The 25,812-nt window shown below is 41.8% G+C and overlaps 2 protein-coding genes across 2 annotated transcripts in view; one reads left to right on the top strand and one right to left on the bottom strand.

Annotated features, from left to right (window-relative positions):
- ubxn4 (UBX domain protein 4) overlaps nucleotides 1–15,156 on the bottom strand; it is a 19,539-nt gene extending 4,383 nt beyond the window's left edge. The window contains exons 1-9 of the mRNA XM_022753911.1: nucleotides 14,858–15,156; nucleotides 14,248–14,350; nucleotides 12,962–12,990; nucleotides 12,633–12,751; nucleotides 11,573–11,759; nucleotides 9,351–9,438; nucleotides 8,750–8,804; nucleotides 8,259–8,423; nucleotides 5,098–5,225 (exon numbers count right to left, since the gene is read on the bottom strand). Coding sequence (XP_022609632.1) covers nucleotides 5,098–5,225; nucleotides 8,259–8,423; nucleotides 8,750–8,804; nucleotides 9,351–9,438; nucleotides 11,573–11,759; nucleotides 12,633–12,751; nucleotides 12,962–12,990; nucleotides 14,248–14,350; nucleotides 14,858–14,939 — 956 coding nt within the window. The 5' untranslated portion in view covers nucleotides 14,940–15,156. The remainder of the gene's footprint in view (nucleotides 1–5,097; nucleotides 5,226–8,258; nucleotides 8,424–8,749; nucleotides 8,805–9,350; nucleotides 9,439–11,572; nucleotides 11,760–12,632; nucleotides 12,752–12,961; nucleotides 12,991–14,247; nucleotides 14,351–14,857) is intronic.
- Nucleotides 15,157–15,571: 415 nt separating this feature from the next.
- On the top strand, nucleotides 15,572–24,472 carry LOC111228097 (N-myc-interactor-like). Its single transcript, XM_022753907.1, has 10 exons — nucleotides 15,572–15,689; nucleotides 15,780–15,821; nucleotides 15,927–15,983; nucleotides 17,110–17,268; nucleotides 17,352–17,468; nucleotides 17,582–17,744; nucleotides 21,251–21,357; nucleotides 21,965–22,151; nucleotides 23,774–23,877; nucleotides 24,030–24,472. Exons 2-10 carry the CDS (start codon nucleotides 15,783–15,785, stop codon nucleotides 24,225–24,227), a joined length of 1,131 nt encoding a protein of 376 aa, XP_022609628.1. The 5' UTR covers nucleotides 15,572–15,689; nucleotides 15,780–15,782; the 3' UTR covers nucleotides 24,228–24,472.
- The last annotated feature ends 1,340 nt before the right edge of the window (nucleotides 24,473–25,812 follow it).

The following is a 25,812-nucleotide window of genomic DNA, read 5'->3' as shown; positions in this document are numbered from 1 at the left end:
TTAATTAAGAATTTAATGTTAGATTAAGAATTATATCATGTAGTTATGTTTACAGTATGGGTAGGGCTGTTTATTTAAATATGATTATACAAAATTATGGTAAATTTCTTTTACTAGATTATCCGTGTGTATTTGCACAATACTCAATATCTGTGATGGCTAGGGTTTTAATTTGCTGAAATTAATCCTCATTCAGTAATGACTCCAAACTTGATTAGGACTATTTGAGCCAACACAGATAATTACCAAAGTAATGTATATCATTTCCAAAGAACTACACAGTATCCCCTTTCAAGAAAGGGAGAAGATTCAACTTGCGCCTGTAAGTTAACCTCTACAGAGCACATTTTCAGTTTTAGTTGTATATCTGCTACATTCACCTATAATAACTTCTCTTTAGCCTCTCCCTCCTGACTCTGTGACACAGGCACAGTGATAGGTTACAGATGAAAACTTTTGTTTTAGAAATGGTCAATGGAATTCACCTGCAACAAGTTGTGTAGACACCCTCAACCGTAGCTCTTCACCTCAATCCTGACTATAACCAACCTTTTCATGGGAAATGCGACATACTTATGTTCACACATGGGATATCAACCAACTTCATTTTACAAACCTGTCACTTATATTTAGTAGAAACCCAACTTCTGCCTTGTAAGATTAATTGGAATCACACTTGCAACTTTCAATCTGAAGACACTAAGCTCCCCTATCAGAGTCATGGTCCACTTCGTGGTGGACAGTAACAGAGTACATGTATTCCAACACATAGTGACTTGAGTATATTTTTCCAGTATCTTTTGCTTTAACTTTAACATGTTGTTCACGAACTTCTGACGTTTAAAGACAGTGTGCCTTTGACTCTGCTGCAGCTTTATGAAGAAGCTCTTACTTTGAAGTAGAACCTTTTAGTCAATGAATGACTCGTCTTTTGTTTTTTAAAATGTGATAGATCATACTATGTGTTCATTGCTGCATCAAACTAAAAAAAACCAAAAAAAAAAAACCAAAGCAATCACAATTAACTTCTACACTATCAGTCATTTGATGTTGCTGCATGTTTGAACAACTCAGTTTTGAACCTGGCACTGCCCTACGATGGCTATATCGATAGAGATGAGGCAGAAGATGCTTCAAGTCTACTTGGAACTTAAATGAACTAGATTCCATTAGCTTTAAATGTGTTGCAGGCGTTTAACAAATACATCACTATCTACAAAATTGCCATCCAACTCTAGAAAGCATGTCGAGTATTAGATGTTTGTCTAATTCGAGAGATGACTGCCTTTTGTGTGAAATCAGTTGTTTTTATAGCCATTTCTACAGTCTTTGTATCACATTTCTACAAAACTTTATCTTTCAGATTCTACAGTGAGTCAAGACATTTCCGGTCGCTGCATCAGAGTCATTAGGTTCTGTCAATTTCCTGTAACAATACAACAATATGTTGACGGTAAAGTAGAATATACATTTTGAATACGTAAGTGTGTCAAAGGCAAGTACTCTGTAAGTTCACTCAAAGAAATTTGGCAAAGAAATTTAATTAATTAAGTCTTCCTTTCGAACTTTAGTACCTACACTGATAACTTAGAGACAATGGAGTGCATAGACAGGGTCTGTCATTTGTGCTAATTGTGCTAATTATGAAAGTGTCGCCCGTCCATGCCCAAGCTCCGCCCAAGTAGCTGAGTCATTCATACTGATGAAGGCTTGTCAACCTAGCCTAGGTATGTAATCAAATTACATAGACTAAGGACGATTTTGAATGTTTATATGTTTACATGTTACAGGATCATACACTGGGGCAAAAGTGTTTGGCTGACCATGCGGCCAAAGCATCCTGTCAAGTTCTAGTCTCCCACCCGCTAACAACTTGTTTCCTAATAATGTGGTTCTTTTGCAAGAAAGCTGCTGATGTGAAAGATCATAGGTTTGGCTTTCTCATGGATGAGTAAATATGTAAACCTGTGATCCCAATGACGGCCGCATGTGCTCCCACACATTTTTCCCTATAACAACATGACTAACTTACATGTCTCATGACTTGTCCATGCATCAACAATTGTCGGAAAAAACTACAATACATCAAGATCTACACCATCTGCAAGATAGTTTTACTGTTGCCTAACTGCTGTTGCTGATCGTCCACAGACAAGTGAAAGCTGTCCAGTCTCCTAGCGGACGAACCTTGCAAACAACATCCAACCAGGGGGACTGGCTTATATCAGAGAGTTCCAGAGGAAGACCGCCTCTGAAACCCTGCTGATCCAAGCCACAACACGTCGTGCTCGCCGTCCACCTGGATCACGCCTCCCATTGCAAGGAGAGACCTGCTCCACTATGCACGCAAAGCCGACAAGAACCTCCTACTATTTATGGACCTCCTCCCTCACTCACCATTTAGGATTACAAAAGAGACCCTTTTTGCGAAGAATCCCCGACACCGGAGCCGCACAAATGGATATACATCTCCAGCCATCTAGACACGACCAAGCGGATTGAACAGTGAATCTACAGACTTAGAGAAACAGGAAAACCAACTATCTCCAGATGACACAATCCCTGACTAACACGTATCCTGCTTTTACCCCACCACATCTTTGCACTATAACTCCACCAAATGAACACCAACCCTCTACCAAATCAGACAGTTATCCGGCAACCAACTTAACCCCAACTGTTATTCCCGTCCAACCACTCCTAAACCCCTCACCCTTGGAACCCTCATTTCCAAGCTGCGGAGTTATGGCATCACATCGACCAAATAAGAGACCTCTCTCATGCTGTCGAAAAATCTTGCAAACTCTACTGCAAGAGGCATGTCCGACTCACAAAAAAAGTGACTGCCATACGAAGAAAGACCTTTCAAAGTCGTGCCGCACTAGATTACCTCCGTTGCCTCACAAGGGGAAACCTGGCATCACCAGGACTAAATGTGTATTGACGTTCATACAAATAACAAAACTACCATACAAGAAATTCACAACCACACCACACGATATCGCCAACTATTACACGAGCCAGTCACCACTAGCTTGTTTGACTGGTTCAAACTGACTTGGAACAATTAGACTATTTGTACTTGCTTGGTTTTTAAATTTTGTTTTCATTAAGTCTCCTAATCAACGGTTTTAAGTCCATCATCAGATCACTCATAAAAAATAACTTCTAAAAATGATGGTAGTCCATCACAACTCACCTTGCCCTTTCAACAAAGAGGGCAATTGAGATTTATTTCAAAATGAAATTGATTGTTGACTTAAATTACGCTTATAATCCTACGTTTTTTCTTTCCATCCATACCTTCATTTGATTTAGCTTTGTTCGACAATTAATTTTTCCGATGACCTTTGTTTTGCTTGCTTTACTTTGCTCATTTGATTTGCTTTGTTTGACAATTGAATTTGTTCTATTTTCAACTGGACTTTTGTTTTACTTGATCATTTCCTTTTGTTTTATTTTTTGACTTTTTGATCATTTCCATTACATTTTGCTTTGTTTGACAATTGATTTTGTTCTATTTTTCAACTGATTTTTGTTTTACTTGATCATTTTCCTTTTGGTTTTATTTTTTTGACTTTTGATCATTCGATTTCATTTTGGCTTTGTTTAACGTTGATGTTTGCTTTAGTTTTGTATTCACTTTTGATCATTTTCATTGCAATTTATTGGTCAATTGATGTTTTGTTTTATTTTTTCGGGCATATTGACTTGTTTTATTTTGATTATCAATGATTTTTATGTTTTCATTTCAATTTGTTTTTGTATCAATTTGATTTTGCTTTGCTTGTCAATTGACTTTAATTTGTCTACTTGATTTTCTTTACTACATTTTCTCAACTTAATCGTTTAATTTTACATCACACAAGAATCGAATTTGTTTTATTATGTTCTAGTAATATTGATTACCATTTGTTTTTTGTTTTTTTTTGTTTTGTTTTGTTTTGTTTGTTTTGTTTTGTTTTGTTTTTGTTTTGTTTCACTTGATTTGCTTTTGTTTTTATACTTTATTTGATTTCATAAGATCTCATATTTTGCTATTTAATTGAATTTCCGTTACGACCTGGTCTAGTATAATGACAATTATCCTGAATCTTCACCCAGTTTTGGGTTGCTTAAAAAAAAAAAAAAAAAAAAAAAAAGAGTGGATTGAGGAAGAATACAATCCTTTAGTATTAAGACTGGCTAGCACCTAAAACAACCCTACAACCCCACTGAGTTAACTTTTGATCCTTGATCAAGGAGATACCACCTTCCTTGTTTCTCAACACCGTCTGTTCTTCCCCTTACATCACCAACACTTCATTGTCTTAACAACATCTTACTAAGCAAATATCTTACCTGTAATGTTAATTCAGTTAGGGGCCCTGCTGCCCATATCCATAGATATTGCTGACTCCTAAACCTCCCTAACCCCTACCCTACCCCGATTTAACGTGAACAAGGTGCTTACACTCTACTTGATAACATTATCTTTTTGTTATAAACTTCTTTTCCTGCTTCATGACAATGTCGTAACCAGTATATGCAATACAGTGTCCATTCCTTTTCTGTCTTTCCTGTATAACTGGGCCCCTGCCCTACACTCGGGGTCAGTCTACTGCCTCAGACCCGCTCTGTGTCAGTTGGCTCACCGTATCCTGGGATACCATTAAACTTACTTCCGTACAGCAAACTTCAAACTAAGGACTTGAGTGAATTTTCTTCAACACTTGGTTACCAAATGACTGATATAAACACGTACTTAGATCACTTCCTGAACAGCTGACAGATGATTTATTAGTAGCTCAGCTTTTAAAATCATGAACCAGAAACTACTGTAGCAATTCTGTACCACAGTTTGATAGACAGCTTTCACACCTGGAAGATGAACCAAACACACCCAAGTCCATTTGAACCAAACAAGTCAGGTATGAAAGCAGTAACTCCTCCCGGTCCTCACAGGAAATAAAGCTGTCTCTTTAAATTACACTTTCATCTCATCCATCTCATCTGCTATTTGACTGTTTCACCATTTCACCTGTTAAGCCCGGCCCATAGGGGGCACATGTTTACAGGATTAAATCTGAGTCCTCCTTGTCTCCATGGACTCTTTACCTCCTCTCCCTGACCACCGCCTCCCTCCTGGCCTCCTGCTCTGCCTGTCTGGCCTGCAGCAGGGCCTCCCTGGCAGCCTTCTCCTCCTCCTGGGTTTTGGCGTAGCGGACTGCTCTGTCAGCTCGGTCCTGCAGGACAGATAAAGTGTGGATAAAGCAAAAAGGCTAATGGATACTGTATGTATGCACAGACCTGGTTCAAGCTGGTAATCTCATGTGAATTCAGGCTTTTGTCTTGAAGGAACTTCATATCACAGACAGGTGTTGAGTGAGTTTTTTACAGAAAACCACAGTTGACAAGGTTAGGTGGTGCTGATACTGATTTTAACTAGTGTGGTGGTCACAACAACAACAACAACAGTATGAAAGAATCCTGAACAGGACCTTAATTTACCTCAACCACAGACAGAAAGAGACATTACAGACAGTTCAGATTTTAGTAAGATGCCCTGTTTTCTGGTTTATTCTGGTTAGCTTCACCAAGAAGATTATATTTTCACCTTTGTTTGTTTGTTTGTCAGCAGGATTACACAGAAAGTAGTGAAATGATTTGAACCAGACTTGGTGGAGGCCTGGGTCTGGGACCAGAGAAGAACTCATTAAATATTGGTGCTGATGTGGTTAAAGGGGTGGATGCAGGAAGTTTTTATCACTTTCCTCAACACTGTGAGATAGAGAACATTTTTCTACATGTTCATCAGTTTCTCAGTAAATAATGGCTGTTGTAAGAACCGCCCACCACTACTCACCAAGTATGATGTCAACAAACCCTGTTCTTACATGGATGATTTGGCATAGTGCGCTGGTGTATGTGGAAGAGGCTACAACACCGACTCAGCTTAATCATTGGGGAGGATCATTTCCAGCCAGGTGGAGCAGACCCAGGATTTAAGACCTGAGCAGTCCGTCCTTATTCAACATCTGCCTTCTGGAAGTAAAATGCTGGACAGAAGAAATAGACGACCTGAGCCATTTCAATGTGGCTGAAAAGATTACTTTTAATTTTTTTCCATCAGAGAACTAACTTGAGGTTTTGGAACATCTGTAACTTCCTCAAGTGTAATAATATTCAAGTCGAAGGATGAAGTAAGGGCTGTGCGTGTTTCATTATGTGCCTGCTATGCAAAGCATAGAAGGCTTATATTACAATCCTGCATACTTCTTATTACTCCTCTTCTGTATAAAATTTCAGCGCATAACTAGTCCTGCAGCTTTGACAAAACCCAGACAATATAACAATATATCTCAAAACATGCGGCTCGATCACAAGTAAAGAGCTATGACTTTTCTTAGCAATTTAAGTAACCATGGTGATGGTGACGTAAACTGCAAAAAATTTCCAATAAAGAATGAATTGGGAGACATTGTGAAAACAACCAAAACCACCCCTTTTTGGAGCTCTACTGCTTCATCATACCTTTAACATAGAAACATGGTTGACACTTTAAATGGGTCACGAGACTTTTTTGGGTTAAGTTGATATTTTGGTTATGGTTTTCACAAAATCTCAGTTTACATTTTGAGTCATTTTTAGACGGTCACAGATTTTATAATGGGTGTGTATTGGGAGAATGTTGAGAATTAGAGTGGATGACATCACATGCATTCTAACTGCCATCCCTGAAAATATTCAAACAATTTCCAACCTTCATAATTAAGTTATATACAAAAATGTAGAGTTTTGTCCTCTATCACCCAGTTTTGGTCTCATTCTGATATCTTTTCTGATTTTTGACTAAATCCCCCCTAAGTGCAGAGAGTACTGTTCAAATCTCCCATAGACACCCATGTTAAACTGATCTTAAAACAGAGTTGAGGGGAATTTTTAAACTGCAATAAAACCTCAAATGTAATCAGTAGGTACACATATAATATATCAATGTCTTTATTGAAGTATTGGGACGCTTTTTCAATACGACACAAGTTTCATCTTAAAACCTGTTGTCTGCTTAGGGTTACAGAGTGGATTGTGTGTGAGTATTTCCCTCCTCCCCCTTGTGGCCACAGTTGCCATAGCAACCAGTGTCTCATCAGGTGCTACTAATGCAGTATATGGGCAGAAATGGATAAAGCTGATTCTGATTGGTTAATTAGACTCATTACTCAACACTGTGGATGTGCATGGACTTGTGTGTGTTTTTAGTTTACTGGACATTCCCAACTGCCCCATAATGCATTATATCTCTTCAGACTGTATGTTGGCAGTGGAAATCTACAGGATCACATCATCACCTGTAGAAATACTCAGACTTCATAAAATCACATGTTCACAGACTGAAATTACAACAGACTTTAGTCTGCTGTAAAATCTCAACCAGTCCTCACTGTCACTGCAAGGGTGTGTGTGTGAAATGCATTCTGGGATACTGGCTGAATACTGAATACTACAATGTGAGCATTCGGCATAGTGGTACATTTAATTGGTAGAAGTTAACAGTGCATACTCATTGAGTTTGTAGTAGGCAGTACATTAGTTGGCAGTACGTTAGTAGGCGGTTCTGAACACATCCAATGTATGGCTCCAGATCAAAATAAGAATCTGGATCTGGATCCAGATAATTTGGATCTAACAGACGTGTAGGATTGTTTGGCCCTGGCAGAGTTGTGCGCTCTACTGAGTGTCATTCCAGTTTTCATTTGCTGTTGATCCAAACTCCACTCTTCCTCCATGTTGACCTGTTGTCTTGATGATGACCTGTTTTCACTTAAGCCTAGACTGACGTGGGACTGATGTGGAGCTGATGTGGGACCAATCAGACTCTCCTCTCATGGTACTGAAGATGGATAAGAATCTAAAGTGTCTAAAACTTTTTAAATCTTTGGGGAATTCGAGATCCACTGTATAAGCTTGCAGACTCTCTACCTGTTTTTCATGCTGTTGTATAAATGCTAAATAACAATAACAGATCTCTCCAAAGTCAAACATCTGCAGCAGGTGTAGAGCTCCAGATTAACAGCCTCAGGGTTCTGTCTTTATTAGGGTTCTGCCTTTATCTTTATTTGATAATCTCCAGTATTCTCAGTTAAGTGAGGTTAATATAGTTTAGGTGTTGGTTGTAAAACCCAGTCGCAACTTTAAAAACTGGAATGATATATATTGTACAGCAGATGGACACTGTTTATTCATTTCCTTCACATTTAAAGAAACAAAGATGAGGTTACCATGGCGATCTGCTGTTTGACCCGCTCCCTGGCAGCCTTCTCCTCTGCCTTCTCCCTGTTCCTCTCCTCTAGGAGGCGCTTGGTCTTCTCATCCTCCTGTTTCTTTTTAAAGTCCTGCATGTCCTTCCCAATCTTCCTCCGCTCCATCTCCTTCCTGATATCATTCTGATCAAAGGAAACAAAAGACACACACACTGAGCATTTTTATCTATTCTCAGTATTAACATGCGGGAGCAGCAGCAACAGCACCCTCTGCTGCCACAAGTGTAATTACAGAGTTACTGCATTTACTCCTGTTGATATGTGACCACTGTTCTAAAGGAGAGAAACACTCAGACAGAGTTCAACACAGGACTGAGACAGCGAGGGAAGGAAACATGTCTTCATAAGTTACAGTTTCACTTTTTAACCAGCAGCCACACATACACACACGCACGCACGCACGCACGCACGCACGCTCGCACGCACGCACCATGAGACTGTCTCCTTACCTCCTCCTCTCCTTTCTTCCTTTGCTCTCGTCTCTCCTCCAGTTTCTTGGTTAACCTGACGGAACAATATAAAGACATCACATTCACCTGGACAATGGGAAAGGGAACTGTAGCAGACTGTTTAGTGTATCACTGCATGATATTTCTGTCTCTGCTGTTGATCTCTCCCAACTACAGTCTGAGCAGTTAGATGTGTTCGGTTGATGCAGATTTTCAAAACTTGTGAGACAGTTTATTGACAGCTTCAGGATATTAAGGTCAGATTAATGTCAGTGATTCAATAAGCAGGTAAATCTCACCTTTTTGAAGCTTATTTTACACAGTTGTTGTCACTGTGTCGATGGTACACTACACAAGGCCTGTTTGTGAAGCTGCTGGTGTGACGTCAGATTATAGGTGAGTAAACTCTGGTTTCTGGCTGTAACTAGACCTGGATTCGTACTGGACTCCATTATAATGAAGGGTCTTTCTAATGGGACTGATCAATAGTCTGCTTGGTAGCCTACAATGTGTTTAACTGTTGTTTTCTCTTTGGCTGCCATGTGACCTACACTTCAGTACTAACACATGTCCTGTCTACCACATATATGTGTGCTCATACCTGTCCACCTTGGTGTCCAGGTTTTCTTCACTCTGTGAACACTGAGCAGCTGAGAGGCTGCCATCATCTGCTGGGCTTGGCAGAGATTCTACATACAACAGGGACACAGAAGGGAAGCACCGTTATCTGGCTGCTTGACTGTTTGTCAGCACAAAGCAAACAAAGTCTCTCTGTTTCATCTACTGTAATGATAAACTATAGAATCTCACTGAACCCCTTCAAGGTTAGAGAGCTACCACTAACATCAGCAGCAAGAATGGTCCAATCTGACCACCAACACCTCAGCAGACAGTTATTTTAACCTGACTGTACACCGTCACCTCACTAGACTCCTCGGACATGTTAGAGAACACTGAATGAGGAGACTGTTTCTCCTCTTCATCAAGCAGCAGCAGGCAAGACGCACTGTGAACAGTCACCAGGATGATTCTCATTCTCTTTGCAGGGTGAATGCATTTCACGCAGATTATCATCACTGCGATCTGAAACATCATTTCAGGTGGTAAATGACTACAGATTATTTAAACACTGATATTAGCAGCACTCTGTTATGTCACACTGTGGACTCTTTTGGAACCTCCCTACTTTCCTCTTTCTGTAATGCTAAAACATTATACTTACCTGGAGGTTTCATAAGGTAGAACTGCCAACTTATTTCTCTTACATTTCACAGTTTTAAAGAAAACCAGACCAAGTATAAACGTGGTTCATGACTGGACCGTATGTTGATGCCGACCAGGGGCTCAGGGCTACACCTCTTGCTACAGGCAGTCTACTGAGCTGCTCTGGTGTCCCAGCTGCTCTGAGAAACACTGAGCCTCGCCTCTATTACAGCAAATAAACTACTTTCATTATATGTATCATTACATCATACAGGAATAACTAGATACACCAAGCAGAGAGAGCAGGATAGAGGGAGGGAGAGAGAAAAGTCATGGGTTACTGCTAAAGACACTAGCAGATCTGAATATCATGTAAACAAAAGCAACCGGAAATGAGACAATACTCTAACTGCAGCACAGCAATAAAAGCCCTATAAAAGAAATAAGGGGTTTCTGTCGACTGAAACGCTAGAAGACTTTTAATTTGAAATGCTTACAGGAAGTGTTGAGTTTGTTTTAACATGTAATGCAGTAAATTTAACACAACTGATGAGAGCGACTTGAAACGAGGCTTCGCCCTGAAATACAACTATGATCAATTCTACATATTAAACAGAGGGAGTTAGACATAAAGGCCTTCCTTTAATAAACATGCAGTAGGTAACTCACGTTACTCAGGTACCTATTGCAGGTAAATAAAGGCACAGTGGTTATATACAGTGGTTGAACACTGTTGTGGATCAGCTGTTAACACCACCTGATGACGTGATAGAAACCGTCCGCCCAGGGCCCTGGTCCCAGGTGTTCACCCGGACAGCCATAGAGGTACTAGGTGCTACATGGGGATTGGGTGCTGGTGCTGCATGGGTCCCATCGCAAATGACAGTAGGTGGGTTTTTTTAGGGATGGGCAGACCCTCTTCCCTTGGATCTGAGGGGTTTCCCACCAAAACCCCAACCCCCACCACAATCAACCAGCTAGGTTGAGCACACCCCCTCCTGATAAAGGAGCGATGAAAAAAACAAAACAAAACAAAACAAAACATGATGGCCGGTTCTGGTCCCCTCTATGGACCCCCCGAACCCCATCCTCACCCACAATCCAATCAACAGACATACACACACATCACACATACACAAGCTACTTTTTCTTCCTTTTTTCTTTATGTTATAATTATGAGCGTTTACAAGCTGATGCTTATATGTGTAGTATTCGCATCATAAATGCAAAACCTCAATGCCATTCTATTCCGTCTCATGCACCCCGACACAAGTGTTTGTTTTTTTTAAATTTCATTTCATTAATTTATTTTTCGACTACCTGTAATTATTATCAATACTCCTCCATATTTTCCTCTTCTCATTTTTCTTCGTTGTATCCTCTCTTATATGTTTAGTCCAACCTTTCTCACTATTGTTACATTTGTCTTCACTTTTTTTGTAATCACTTAATTAAGGAATAAAAAAAAGAAACTGTTTGTGCCAAATCATTTTGAAAGAGCAACATCCAAAAGGAAAAGTCCAACTTTGGCCGGCCGACCAATAGTGTACTTATAGGTAATTTATAGGTTATAGGTCTGGGTCTGGACCCGGGCTGCGGTCCGCCTTTTAGTGACCTCACCTTTTGCTGTTTCTGGTACTGCTGCAGGTTCTATGGCTTCTGCTGCTGACCTAATGGACACCGCTGGAGCTGAGGCTGGAGCTGAGGCTGGAGCAGGTTCTGTGGCTGTGCTGTTACGTGGGCTGGTCTCCACAGGAGGACCTGCCTCTGGTGACACTGTCACACCTCCAATCTGCTGAGCATGCATCTGTAAGAAAACAGGGAGGATCATGAGCAGGAAGAACATCTGTAGATTCAGTAACCTGAGAGGCTCAGGTGTTGAAGGTGTGTCATCTTCATGTGTAGGGTTGTAATTTACTGGCTTTCAGATGCACACTAGCTGCCCCACACACCTTGTGTTCCATTGTAAAGTTGGTTGTGCACATCGTCAGAAATCAACACTGTGTGATTTAGCAAGATGCAATTAATCACATGGGGGCAGCAGACAGAAAAAACTGCAACAACAGAGGAAAGCTCAGGAAAGACACAGCCTGCCATCACTTTCTCTGCCCTGATTTTAACATTATAACCAGTGTCCACGATGTGCTTCCATTATAACCAGTGAGCTGTAAAATCATTATTTTACAATCACAGCATCATCAGAAGAAATAAAGAGAAATCCAAGTTAATGACAGCAGCTGTGCTGTAAATGAGCTGCTGTATTTATTCAGATGTTTCTGCTGAAGATGCTCCACTCCTGAAAGTGATCACAGTGAACACTGAAACCAACACAGAGCTGTCTCAGTCATACGGAAACAGCTGATATACAACACAAAGTGACGCTCTGAGGAGGTGCTGTGACCTAAATGCTAACATCAAGTCGGCATTCCTAACATTAGACACAACGTCCGACTGAGGCTGATGATAGTCGCTGTTCTGGTATCTGGTCATAAACCAAAGTACTTGACAAATTCAAATATGAGCCTTATGGCGGCGCTAGAGGAAAAGCCAGAGAATCATTAAGGTGTATGATCCATCCTGAGTGGAACATGAATGCCTGAGTGCATCACTAGATCAAAAAGACACAGTAGTGAGCTCCCTGTCACTTAAACTGCATACAGTCCCTCCTTTGTGTCTGTACCTGCTTCACTCTGTTGATTCTCTTCATCAGTTCTTCAGCAGACACACTGCCGGGGATGACCTCCAGAGGAATCCCATTCTCTCCAATGAAGAAGCTAGAGGGTACGCACACCACTGGGTCTTTACACGGGGGAAGGGTTAAGGAACAAGCTCCAAGCTACTGACATTTTGAAAGCATAATAAATGTGTTTCTTTACCACTAACCTGGTTAATGGTAATCTTTAATCTGTAATGTTAGTTTGGGTCAATAGCATCAATTGGTTCAGTGACTGCAGCAAGGTAACAAGTAGTGTGAGAAACAGGAAATGCTTAGAGCAACAAAAAGGATACAGAACTGGCAGAACTGCAAACATGTGTCACTGTGGAAAGAAAGACACAGCATCATGTGGCAAAACTCCACATCAACATATCTATGCTATAAATGTATGACATCACACACATGTCAGACTGACTGCACTAAACCGGCTGCTGGTGTGATTGAGATGGAGAAGTTGTTGAAAATCAAACAATATTTGAAAGAACAAATATGAAGAAGTCTGTGAGAAGTAGAAGCAGTTCTACTTTTTTCAAGTTGTTTGCACATTTAAGGATATTGATTTTGTTGAGGTCAGCCATATTGAAGCTTTAGACATATAGTTTTTTTTTTTTTTTTACAATCAGCTTCATATGTGTTACTAAAGTTACACCAGTTTCCTACAAGTCAAACAGAAAGTCGTAGTGTAGTAAAAGTTACATACATATAATTTCATTGTAAATGGCTTCATAGACAGTTTGGTTTCTCTCAGCAGGTCAGTATGACAAATAAGTACGTGTGGATTATTTAATATATGTATTTACACAACAGGAAGAAAAAAAGTCAGTATGGTAAGTTAATGGAAAAGATCAACTTCTGGTTCTTTCATTAATGAAATACAGAACAATCTACCCAAACCCTGTGTTCCACAACACAGACAATAAAAATCCTGACAGAACATGAACAAAATCCAAAAATAAGATCATGACATTGGGTAAATACTTGTAGTGACTTTGAAGACTGAATTTCTTTTTTTTTTTTTTTTAATTTCAACAGACCTCGCAGCAATCCAGAATTCTGTACACTGAATACACTTAAGACCAGTATCCACTGCAAAACTGCTGTTACTCCAGGGTCCCCCCAGGAAACTGGTACATACTGCTCCTGCTGAGCTGAGTCACACACACTACTTGCTAAAATAAATGCAGTGTGATGAAACACTCCCTGAAGTTTCATATTACATTTCATTCAGGTGTAATAATGTCATGGTGTTAGCAGGTTCAGGAGAGGTGTTGTACTTCGAACATAATATAATACAGTGATGATATGAGGGCCATGCTGTAATGGAGCTGATAGACTAAAGCAGGGAGGGATTCATCACTGTTTAAATGATGTGACATTTTTCACTGAGAGCAGAGACTCTAAACAGTCTGGTCTCTGTGTCACCATAGGAGACTGTATTCTAACAGCTGGTTTACAGCTGAGACATCATGTTTTACTCCTGTGAGACTGGTGACAGTTCCTTTGTGAAACCCTCCTCAAAACAGTGACCTCAGCTGCAGCTACACATTAGTACAAGGTTCTGTATGTAACTCATCAGTACCTCTTGGCGTCCACTCTGATGGCCACACAGCAGTTGAGTGCTGCCTCTGAGACCTGGTCATCCTCCCAACTGGACATCAGCTGTGCGGACTGTTCGTCCTCCCCTGAGAACAGAGTGATGACAGCTCACTGTCCACACATTAACCATCCTGACACATCATGGTGGACCGGCTAACACTGCTAACAGTGACGTCTGTGATACAACATGACCCAGCTCAGGCTGCTAAACACAGGTTATTTGGCTAACCTGTGGCTCCCTGTGTGAACCGACTCTACCCGTCCTGTCAGGGGTCTCTTATTCATGACCGGACTGATCAGTTAGCTGGCCTGACGTTAGCCGGTGCTCTCTGGAGCGCTAAGTTAATCTAGTTAGACTCTCATTACACCGTTACACAGGCCGGTAACCTGCAGCTACAGCTAGCGTCATGTCCAGGTCACTAGTTTCTGAATGTCGGTGTAATTACGTATCGACACGTCTTGTTTCTTTGACAGTTGGTAGGCTATGCTAGCTGGCTAATGGCTACCACGGCTAGCTGGCTAGCACCCCATCACTTGTTACCTATGCAGGCTAAAGTTAGCACGCTAGCTAATGGACACACTCACAGAGTTACCTGTAATGACTACGACAAAAGCGAAGCTCCGCTGTTTCGCAGAGTTAATGGCATCAGGAATGGAGCCCTCAAACCAACGCATGTTTCCCGGCTGTGTGTTCTTGTCTGCTTCGGTGACGCTGTTGAGCAGCCGAGCTAACTGTCACATCGGTTCATAAAGCCTCGTCAGCCCGTCCTGAACCGAAGTCTAAACACGGAGCTGTATCCTGATCAGCTGGGGGAGGTTCATGTGACTAGCCGTCATGTCTCCGATATACACCTATGGTTCACTCATGGACATGACACTGCGTAACAATGACGTTAACAGGACTTGTTTACATCAACTGTTTACATCAACTACAAATCAAAGAAAAGGAGGAAGTGTCTTTTAACGCAAAACATCACACATAGAAAAACACAAATGCCACCAAACTATGTAGATCAGTGACAGCAGAAAATAAAACCAGATTTGAAAATACCCTGGATGCTTCCACTGCCATTGTTCATCCAGATTTATTTCAAAATGTCTCATTATTTACTGTTGAATATTAGGTATATTTACTTCAGTTAAGTCCTGAAATTTAAAATTATGAACAGATTTTTCCCAGCATAGTTTTAATAGTATATTGACTTTTACAGTGTATTTAAATTTCAGTGTGTGTTTATAATTCTGCCTTCCTGGTCTTCCATACACCAGAGCCCGTCACGTTGCGTCGATTGAATCCAGCTCAGAGTTTCACTTTTGATTTAGAGTAAGTCGGAGCTGAAGTGACGAGTTCTCTGTTCTCACTGTATTCTACTGTGTTCTCACCCTGTTCTCACAGGAGAATAAAGCAGACAGGAAACAGAGCAGGTAAGTTGTGTTTACCCATAGACTGTGTATAAAAGTTTTTACCCATCTTTATTACGCACTTTGTTAACGGAGCTCGTTTTCATCGGTCAGGTCATGGCTGACATGTACAACAACAGGCCTGTAAATGACAAGGTAAGAAGTGCTCCGGTGTTTGGACACTGCTCCGTATTCAGTGATACTGTATGCAGTCCTCAGTGATCCGGTCGGGTTGGTAACAGGACTTTTTGTTGTTGTCAGGTGAACGGTGGTCTGGCTGGTCTGGATGAGGCCAAGAAAGACCTGGAGATGTGGAAGGTAGGAGACCTAGTTCAAAATAATTCACCCCCTTCAGCCTGTCATTGAGGAGCAGGTCCCTCTGGACCTTGTGGTCTTAGCTCTTAAGTGAGATCAGGTCACAGAAAGCCATCATTGTACGGATAAAAACACTTCCTGTTCAACAGTCCTATGAACAGCCACAGTGGAAGTATCAGAGTACTCCTTGATTTAAGTAAAAGTACCAGCAGTGTAAAATACTCAATTACAGTGATACTAAAGTGAAAGTACTGAAGTATTACATGTAACTGGTCAATACTTTCATTAATCAAAGTTGATAGGTTTGACTGGACAATATCTAAATAAGAGCACAACAGGGTCAGTCGGCGTCTACCAAAATGACCAGATTAGTTTTGGTGGGTCAGTCCAAGCTAAAAGTCCCAGAACAATTTTACTCCCACTCCGTCCCTCGTGTCAGGTACGTGTCAGGTGTGTGCAAGTCAAACTCATGCTCAGCTGGAATGAGGTCAGGTGATCATTGCTCTGCAGCAGTACTGTGGTGCTCTCTGAGTGTTCTTGAATTTGAGCCACAGTTCTTCTGCCTTCTCTCAATCTGGATGGAAAAACCATCACAGTAAAGCTGAGTCAGTTGAAGGTTTTCTCTGGTCCCTCCTGTGGTCTCATTTGTCCAGGCTGAGATATCTGTCTTTGGGATTTGTAAACTCTGTGAAGAGAATTTAGTTTAGAATGACATGTAAACATGTCATTGTAGAAATGTTGTCCATGTAAATGTGGTAGTCCACCATCATAGTCAGGAACTGGACTCCCCTACAAACTGCCCACAGGTTCAGCTGTTTTCTCTGAAACTCCTGTTTTATTTATTTATTTGTTTATTTGATAGTGACAATACATGTTGATGAACGTCAGTATAAAATACACAATGTAAACAAGCCAAATTGTAGCAAAAATGCTAATTTACATCCTTAGTCCCTGGGCAGGTAACAGACAACAACAAACATCACAAGTATCAATACAAATAAATACACAAATAAAAAGACAAATAGAGTTAAAGGTGATCACAGATCTGCTTGGGCTTAATGTTTGAGGTATGTCTTGAGGGTGGGACATGTAGGACACTTTCTTATTGCGAGTGGTTTTGTGTCTTAAGATTAAAGCAGAGAAAGCTGATGATGTAAAATCCAGGCTCATAGTGGAAAAACTGGAGGAAGATGAAGCCAAGGTGAAGGCCAAACAGGAGATGTTGGCTTGGGTGGAAAAGAACAATGAGTATCAGAAGGACTTCGCTCAGAGCCTGAGCTCAGTACAGGTAGGTTACTGTCAGGTCTGAAACATCTGCAGGAGAAATGAGGCGGGACAATGAGGAGCTCATCTCTACTTTCCCTCACTCAGGACGAAATCGGGAAGCTTGCTAAACGCAAACAGGATTTGCTGGGCAAACTGATGAGATGTCAGGCTGAGCTGGAGGCTAAGAGGGCCGAGTCCACCAAACTGAAGCAGAAATTCAAGGTGAAAAGCAGACTCTCACTGCATCCATTTCTTTTTAACAATCAAAACAGTCAGATAATACAACAATACTCTGGCACATCGTAGAACAATAGTGATAACGCTCTGCTCTCCAGATCTATGCCCTGATTCCAGACACAGAGGTGAGGTTCACCACTCAGGACAAAGAGGAGACGGATGACGATAGTCAGCCAATCAGAGGAGTGTTCACCATCAGCCAGAGGTCCACTGTGATCCTGCAGGGAGGGCAGGCACTCATCACCTTCGAGGAGGAGAAAGGTACACAGAACTTCATCACTGAGAGAGAAGTTCGTCTTCATGTGAATGTTACTAAACCAAAAGACTGAGGCTTACAGGGAGTGTTCAGGATTGACTGGTTGTGTCACATACACACACACACACAAACAAGTATGTGTTTATGAAAGCAAAACAATTAAAATATCACGAGTTCAGTTTGACTCAAACTGAAACTGATTAGCTGGACTATGTCTCTAAATGAATATGGGAAGGTGAGAGCAGCTCACCTGCACAGCCAATAACAGGACTTTTTATTAATGTTGTTTTGTCTTACATACTGTATGTATTTGTTTCCAGAAAAGGCTGGACCTTCCCTATATGTATAACCTGGATGTTACATTTTAGTCAGAACTGATATTGGACCCCAGAGTAGAGACAGAACACAAAACACACCAGCAATAACAGTGCAAGGGAGCTTATTGGGGAGAAGATAATAGTGGTGGTGAAAGCAGAGGGGGAGTGGGTCCAGGGAATCCAGATGTCTGGTGAGTACACAAGGCAGGAGTACAGAGGACACTACAGACCAGAGGCAGGTGAGTAACACACTCCGGAAAAACGAGGGGCGGCTGGAGACCAAAGGCAGGTGGGTGTTGTGGCGTGGGGACAGCAAAGTGTGGCAGGATCAGCAGCCCACAAATCAGGAAGTCTTCTGGAGCACAGGAGAGGAGATCAAAGAGTTAATACAGACAAAAACACCAGGGAGATCACTGAAACACTAGATGACTGTAGTCACGCACACTAATCAGAACAGCGAGAGCGTAACTACCACTGTGAAGAGTAGAACAATCTGGCAACAAATGGAATGGATTGCCGGGGTAAATACACTGCAGATGATGACTGATAGATCGCAGGTGTGGTGGTGAGCTGCCGTCCAGACCACGCCTCCGCTGAGTCACCTGATGTCAGGGGAAGCATACAGACACACACACATACACAGGGGAGGGGAGACAAACAGGAAAAGGGGAAAAACACTGGGAGACACAGTGGGACTGTGACACTGGATATATAGTGTGTAATACAATATACTGTATATAAACTACCAGCTGTCTGGTGGCCCACTCTCTCTGCTTTTATTCTCAATACACAATACATAAGTACCTCTAGCAGCAAAGTCTTCAAACCATGTCTCCTGATGGCTGTTGCTCTCAGTGACACTGATCATGGTGTAATGAACTAATAAGACCAGGTCTAAACCTAGTATCTGTTTGGACCACGTCCTATCATCATTCAGCATATGGTCAGCAGCTGGTCTCAGCTCTTAGTCTGTCTGCTTGCTGTTGTCTGTCAGTAACTTGGTGAAATTAAACATTCACATGAAGAAGAACTCCTCTCTTAGTGATGAGTGGATCCATTCTGAGATATTGATATTGATATAAACTCAATAATTTGGGATAAATGTGTATTTTATCATTAACGGACACAGTAGAAAGTAACTACACTCAGCAGGATCTGGCCTAAATAAGATCTGGTTGATAGGAACTATTTCACCTTCCGCCTGCCATAGTCATATGTGAACCATGTCTCTATAAAAGAATAACTGAACAGAGTGACAATGTTGATGGCTGACCGTCAATGTGGTCTTCAGTTCTCACACTGTGTGTGATGTGTGTTAGGACTGTGAGGTTCTGTGGCAGCACCACAAACCTCGTTAAGCCTCTGAGATTTAATCACAGTAAAGAACATGAGGTCTGGAGAAGAGGAGAGGAGCTGAGTGAGACAGACTTCACAGCATCATCCAGTTACAGAGAGTTGATCACTGTCACTGGGACAGAGACTCACATCTGTCCAGCTTCAGTCTGTGTGTTGATGTTCAAACAGCTGGAGTTCACTACATTCTTCAAACAACAGAACCCAGCGTTCTCCCAACTGAACCTTCATTCATATCATTTCAATCATTTTAACTCAAACCTTTTATTTTGGTTAGTATTTGGATGAAGAGACTCAAAAACAATAATGAACCAGTGTGTTTACACTGGGGTGGAGGAGGGGTGAGTGTCAGCCATGGTCTGAGCCAGCAGGGAGCGCTGTTGCTGTGGACATGTATGAACAAGAAGACAGGAACAGGAACAGACACAGAGTGACCTCACTGGAGACCAGTCCCATTTGTTTCAGCACCAGTGACCCACCTCACTGTGATGACCAGACTGTTCTCTGTCATGTTCTCTGTCATGTTCTCTGTTCTCTGTCATGTTCTCTGTCCTGTTCTCTGTCATGTCCTCTGTTCTCTGTCATGTTCTCTGTCATGCCCTCTGTCATGTTCTCTGTTCTCTGACATGTTCTCTGTTCTCTGTCATGTCCTCTGTTCTCTGTCATGTTCTCTGTCATGTCCTCTGTCCTGTTCTCTGACATGTTCTCTGTTCTCTGTCATGTTCTCTGTCCTGTTCTCTGTCATGTCCTCTGTTCTCTGTCATGTTCTCTGTCATGTCCTCTGTCCTGTTTTCTGACATGTTCTCTGTTCTCTGTCATGTTTTCAGTTCTCTGTCCTGTTCTCTGACATGTTTTCTGTTCTCTGTCATGTTTTCTGTTCTCTGTCATGTTCTCTGACATGTTCTCTGTCATGTTCTCTGTCATGTCCTCTGTCCTGTTTTCTGACATGTTCTCTGTTCTCTGTCATGTTCTCTGTCCTGTTCTCTGTCATGTCCTCCGTTCTCTGTCATGTTCTCTGCCATGTCCTCTGTCCTGTTCTCTGACATGTTTTCTGTTCTCTGTCATGTTTTCTGTTCTCTGTCATGTTCTCTGACATGTTCTCTGTCATATTCTCTGTCATGTTCTCCGTCATGTTCTCCGACATGTTCTCCGACATGTTCTCTGTCATGTTCTCTGACATGTTACTCTGTCATGTTCTCTGTCACGTTACTCTGTCATGTTCTCTGACACGTTACTCTGTCATGTTCTCTGACATGTTCTTTGTCATGTTCTCTGTCACGTTACTCTGTCACGTTACTCTGCCATGTTCTCTGTCATGTCCTCTGACATGTTCTCTGTCATGTTCTTTGTCACGTTACTCTGTTATTTTCTCTGACATGTTCTCTGACATGTTCTCCGACATGTTCTCCGACATGTTCTCTGTCACGTTCTCTGACATGTTCTCCGACATGTTCTCCGACATGTTCTCTGTCACGTTCTCTGATATGTTCTCTAATATGTTTTCTGACACGTTACTCTGTTATGTTCTCTGTCATGTTCTCTGACATGTTCTCTGTCACGTTCCTCTGCAATGTTCTCTGTCATGTCCTCGTCATGTTCTTTGTCACGTTACTCTGTTATGTTCTCTGACATGTTCTCTGACATGTTCTTTGTCACGTTACTCTGTTATGTTCTCTGACATGTTCTCTGTCATGTTCTCTGACATGTTCTCTGTTATGTTCTCCGACATGTTCACTGACATGTTCTCTGATATGTTTTCTGTAATGTTTTCTGACACGTTCTCTGTAATGTTCTCTGATATGTTTTCTGTTATGTGCTCTGTCATGTTTTCTGTTCTCCAGTGGCCTCTCAGATTCTGAAGATTGCCAAGTGTGCGGTTTCCTGTGAGAACAAGAGTCTGGATGTGAAACCAAAAAGAATAAGCATGGATCCTGTTGTCAAGTTTGAGGTAGTGGTGCTGCACACACACACACACACACACACACACACACACACACACACACACACACACACACACACTCCTTAAGACAGGAAAAACTTGCTGCAAGCTGTGACACTGAGTCATGTAACATCTGTGTCACAAACAGAGGAGGTGATTCAGGTGCAGGAGCCTGGATGAGCTGGTCCAGGTATTAGATAACTGTACATGTGTGACGTCTGTGGACTGAGACAGAACGTCCTGTAACAGGTGTGTGAGTTGTATCACCCTTCATGCTGTCACCTGAATGCTACAGTAGTTGACTATATGAACACATGACAGTGACAGTTCAATGAGGACCACTGAGGCTTTGATAGAGGTGAGAACAGGTCAAACTGTAGACCCAGTCTGGAGCATGAAAGTCATGTGACCTGGGACTGAGTTGTGGGGCAGTTAGTTCAGCTAGAAACCAGCTGGTTGTGTAAGTGGATCTGCTGGTTCCAGTGACCACAGCTCACCTCCCAGCCTCACTGCTGATCACAGAACAATGTATCCTGTAATTCACTTGCACACTGTGTACAGTGTGTTGACACTGTGCTGACTCCCCTCTCATCACTGTGTGCTGTCATCCATACAGGTCCACCTCGATGTTTCCAGAAAGGAGATCAAGGTCTCCAACGTCCCCCCTTCCATGCCAGAGGAAAGAGTGACAGACCGGCTAGAGATGAGCTTCTCCAGGCCCAGCAGAGGAGGAGGAGAGGTGGAGGGAGTGGAGTATGATAAGAACACTGGAACAGGACACATCACCTTCAGGCACCCTGGAGGTCAGCTCCTGATTCACTTAGACAGCAGCTCATTAGACAGAGATTCTGAACTGATCCTGGTCCTGGAACTCCAGACAGGTGGATGTGAGGGAGAGTTCCGCTGTAGTGTCATAAGATCATCATACAGAACACTGACTCCTCCTGCAGGTCAGGTCCAGCTGGGACTCAGAGAATGATCAGATTCAAATGTTCAGCTCTAATTAAATCATTACAGCAACAGGTGGAAGAAGAGTGAGGATAGAAATGATCAAGCAGGATAAGGATGAAAAATATGAGAGAGCTGGAGGGAGGGAGGATCTGAGGTTCAGCAGGTGGAGGTCTCACTAACACAGGTGACTAACGGCAGGGTAAAGTAGTGCAGGAGCAGCCTGTAGTGATTTCACAGTCCACTGATCATCCATTGGGATTCAGGGTGCAGGGAGCCAAGTACACTTGGGTAATGTTGTGTTCAGGCTCAGGGCTCACATTATTATACAGTATAGGTGGGTGTGTCAGAAGTTGTGACCAATCACAGGACTATCTGTCCCGCCTCCTCTGTGGAAACTTGCTGTTGTAGCGTTTTAAAATCTGAACACAGCAGCTCAGATACCCTCCAGAGAGCAAATGTTGAATTGACCTTTGAATTGACTTGTCCAGGTTGAAGGTGTTATGATATGTGTTTTCTGTGCACAAACATTTAATTGATCATCCAATGATCCACAACCATGTTGTTAGATACGTCCTGAGAGCCACATGTACAGTGAACGCACCACTAAAGACACAGTCTGTTTTTTATGTTGTATTTCTTTATTTCTGAAAAGGGTTTAACATTTCATTCAGGGAACTGATGAAATAGCTTTATTTACATCATCTTCATTTCATTCATCATCCTGCTATGATCCACAAATAAAGTAGAACCACTCTAACCTGCAGTCTCTAACACGTCATGTGATTACACCACAGAGCAACTTCAATGACCATAGAGAACGCTTGTCCCCACCCTTTGATATGAGCCATCATACCAGGAGCAGTTTTCCTAGTTTCTATCCTGTGTCTCTGTGACACTAGATTAAAAGTGGGGAAAATGTATTTTTCATTTGGGGTATTTAAGATGTAATAACATCAAGTACGTTTTTCTAGCATTATTGAGTTGACATGTTATATCTAACGTTGTGTAAAGGTAAAATAAATAAAAGTGTGAGCGGATAATTACATAGACACAAGCCTATCATTGGGAAGCATCAGCTCCATCATGGGGACAAGCCTGCATTTCTCCTCCGCTAGCATAACTGCCAGCTTCAGCTCTAGGCTCCAACATGTACAGCCTCACTTCAAAACCATCTTCCTCATGGTCATCTTCCTCCATTTCAACCCCTGTCCGATTCATCCATAAGGTCCGCAGGCGTAGGCAAAGGTAGTAGATTTTCATATTCACAAAGCTATTGGCTACTGTGAACTCCAATCAATATCTGTGACATGTCCCTCCCTAGCCTCGTGTTTTTACCAGAAACACTTCAGTTCACAGGTGTTCACACTGAAACCAGAGGCAGGATTGAGAAGAAGCAGATCTAATAGAAACCAACCTGCTGAGCATCAGTGTGTGACTGATGTGTTCATGCTCATGTGTGTTTGTGTCACTGTAGTTGCTGAGAGCTTGGCCCTGAGAGGGAGGTACCGTGTGGATCTGGACTCTGACGTCAGCGTGCAGGTCGGACCCATTTACAAATACAAGCTGCGCAAGTTTCAGGTAAGATATAGGACTGAGACTGGTCACCATCACCAGCTGCTGAGCTGGGGTCAACAGTAACAGCTGATCAGATATTGATCACCAGCTGCTGAGCTGGGATCAGTGGTAACAGAACCAGACTCTGAAGAAGCTGATGTTCTGATCCCTTTCAGACCTTCTGCGGCTTTCCGAAGCGAACCATCCTCCTCGATGACATCGGGGACACTTCAGACGAGGAGGACCTGCAGGATCATCTGGAGATCCACTTCCAGAAGCCCAGTAACTGTGGCGGTGAGATAGAGAGCATCAAGTACCTCTCTGGAGGAAAAGCTGCCCTGGCCTTCTTCTGTGAGGAGGAGAGAGCCGAGTGACTGTCACCAACATGTGAGCCCAGTCCTCACATCAGTCCAGAGTCTGTGATTAAAGAAATCTGAATATTCTTCTCCCTAACTGAAGTTAAGCCTTTTATTCACTGTCCTGCTGAGTCAGATGATTTAGTTCACCAGTCTTTGATCTGTGTTTTCACATCACATGATGAGGGGAGTCTAGGTAGTGTTTAAAGCTGTGTTTGCTTTTTTCTTCTACACTGTGCTTATTAAAAGATCTGAATCACAGGTGTGGTGTGTTGTTAATGACTCAGACTGTGGATACACACCTGTGTGTGCCAAAATAATAATAATAATGATAATAAAAATAATTTTTTTTTTTTTGGTTGAGTTTCTGCACAACCAGCACCGTTATAACTTTGGTTATGCTCAACAATTGTGATTGATATACATGGGTCAACCCTGCAGCAAAGGAGTCATTAGATTTGACTATCAAATACAAAAGGATAGTTTGATACTTTTTTCGTCAGCTAGATAAAACATTTCTTTTCTTTAAATTTGCAGGCTGTATGTTTATGAATCATACAGGATAGACTGATATGGTTATTTATGGAGAGGTTTGAAATTGTGCATTGTCATATTAATAATGTAGGCTATCAATCATATTGTACATATCTAAATTATAAAATAAATAATCCTCAGCCCTAAATCTAAGTGAATGGATGGAATATTAGCATGATCAATCTGCTGATTACTGCCTTGTTACCTATATTGATTATTGTATAAAATATACACTAGCCTAGACTATAATATTGGCTACAATTGATACAGTAGTCACATACAGCAATATATGTAGCTTCTAAAGCTGCTGTTTAAAATCAGACAGAGGACAACATGCAGCAAAGGGCCACAGGTCAGACTCTGACCGGGATGCTATGGTTAAGACTAAGTCTTTATGGTATACACTCTACCAGGTGAACCACCGGAGCACCATACTGCTGACTTTACCAGTACTGGGTAACCATACATGTATTTTCTCCCAGCACACAGAGCTCAGCAGTTACTGCTCATTGATAAACATCTCCAGTCCACTTGTAGGATATAACTGGTTTGGTTTGACTTATCATCACATTATTCACAGCACTTTGAGGACATGGTTTATTAATGAAATGACATTTGATTTTAAAATACGGGACGATCCTGTATGGGACAGGTGGCAACCCTGTCTGAGTGATCACCTATGTAGCGGACATACCTGGCCTGGCATCAGTCACAAGGAAGTTTATTATAAGGACATGTAGAGTTACGGACCCACAGTGACACTTTGTGACTCTTCCCACCATCAAACTATTAAATTGATAGGGAACAGAGACAAAGGACCCTTATCTCACAAACAGTCCATGCTTTTAGCATGCCAGAGAGAGACAGAACCAGACCAAAGGTAAAAGGGTCAGCTCCAGAGGATCAACCAATGGACACCGGGCAACTGGAGAATATAGGCAAAATCTCCAGTTTGTAACAATAAGACTCTGTCTAATGATATTTGATTGTTTCTTTTATAGGACAAGTAACAAGGTGTGAATCCTGGCCTGTCTGTGCCATGTATGAACACACACACCAACCTCCCTTC

This window comes from Seriola dumerili, unplaced genomic scaffold (genome assembly GCF_002260705.1).
Source record: "Seriola dumerili isolate Sdu_G_001 unplaced genomic scaffold, Sdu_1.0 BDQW01000200.1, whole genome shotgun sequence".
Taxonomy (NCBI): Eukaryota; Metazoa; Chordata; class Actinopteri; order Carangiformes; family Carangidae; genus Seriola; species Seriola dumerili.
The sequence above is the reverse complement of the archived record's forward strand: the minus strand, read 5'-3'. Positions and strand labels throughout refer to the sequence as shown.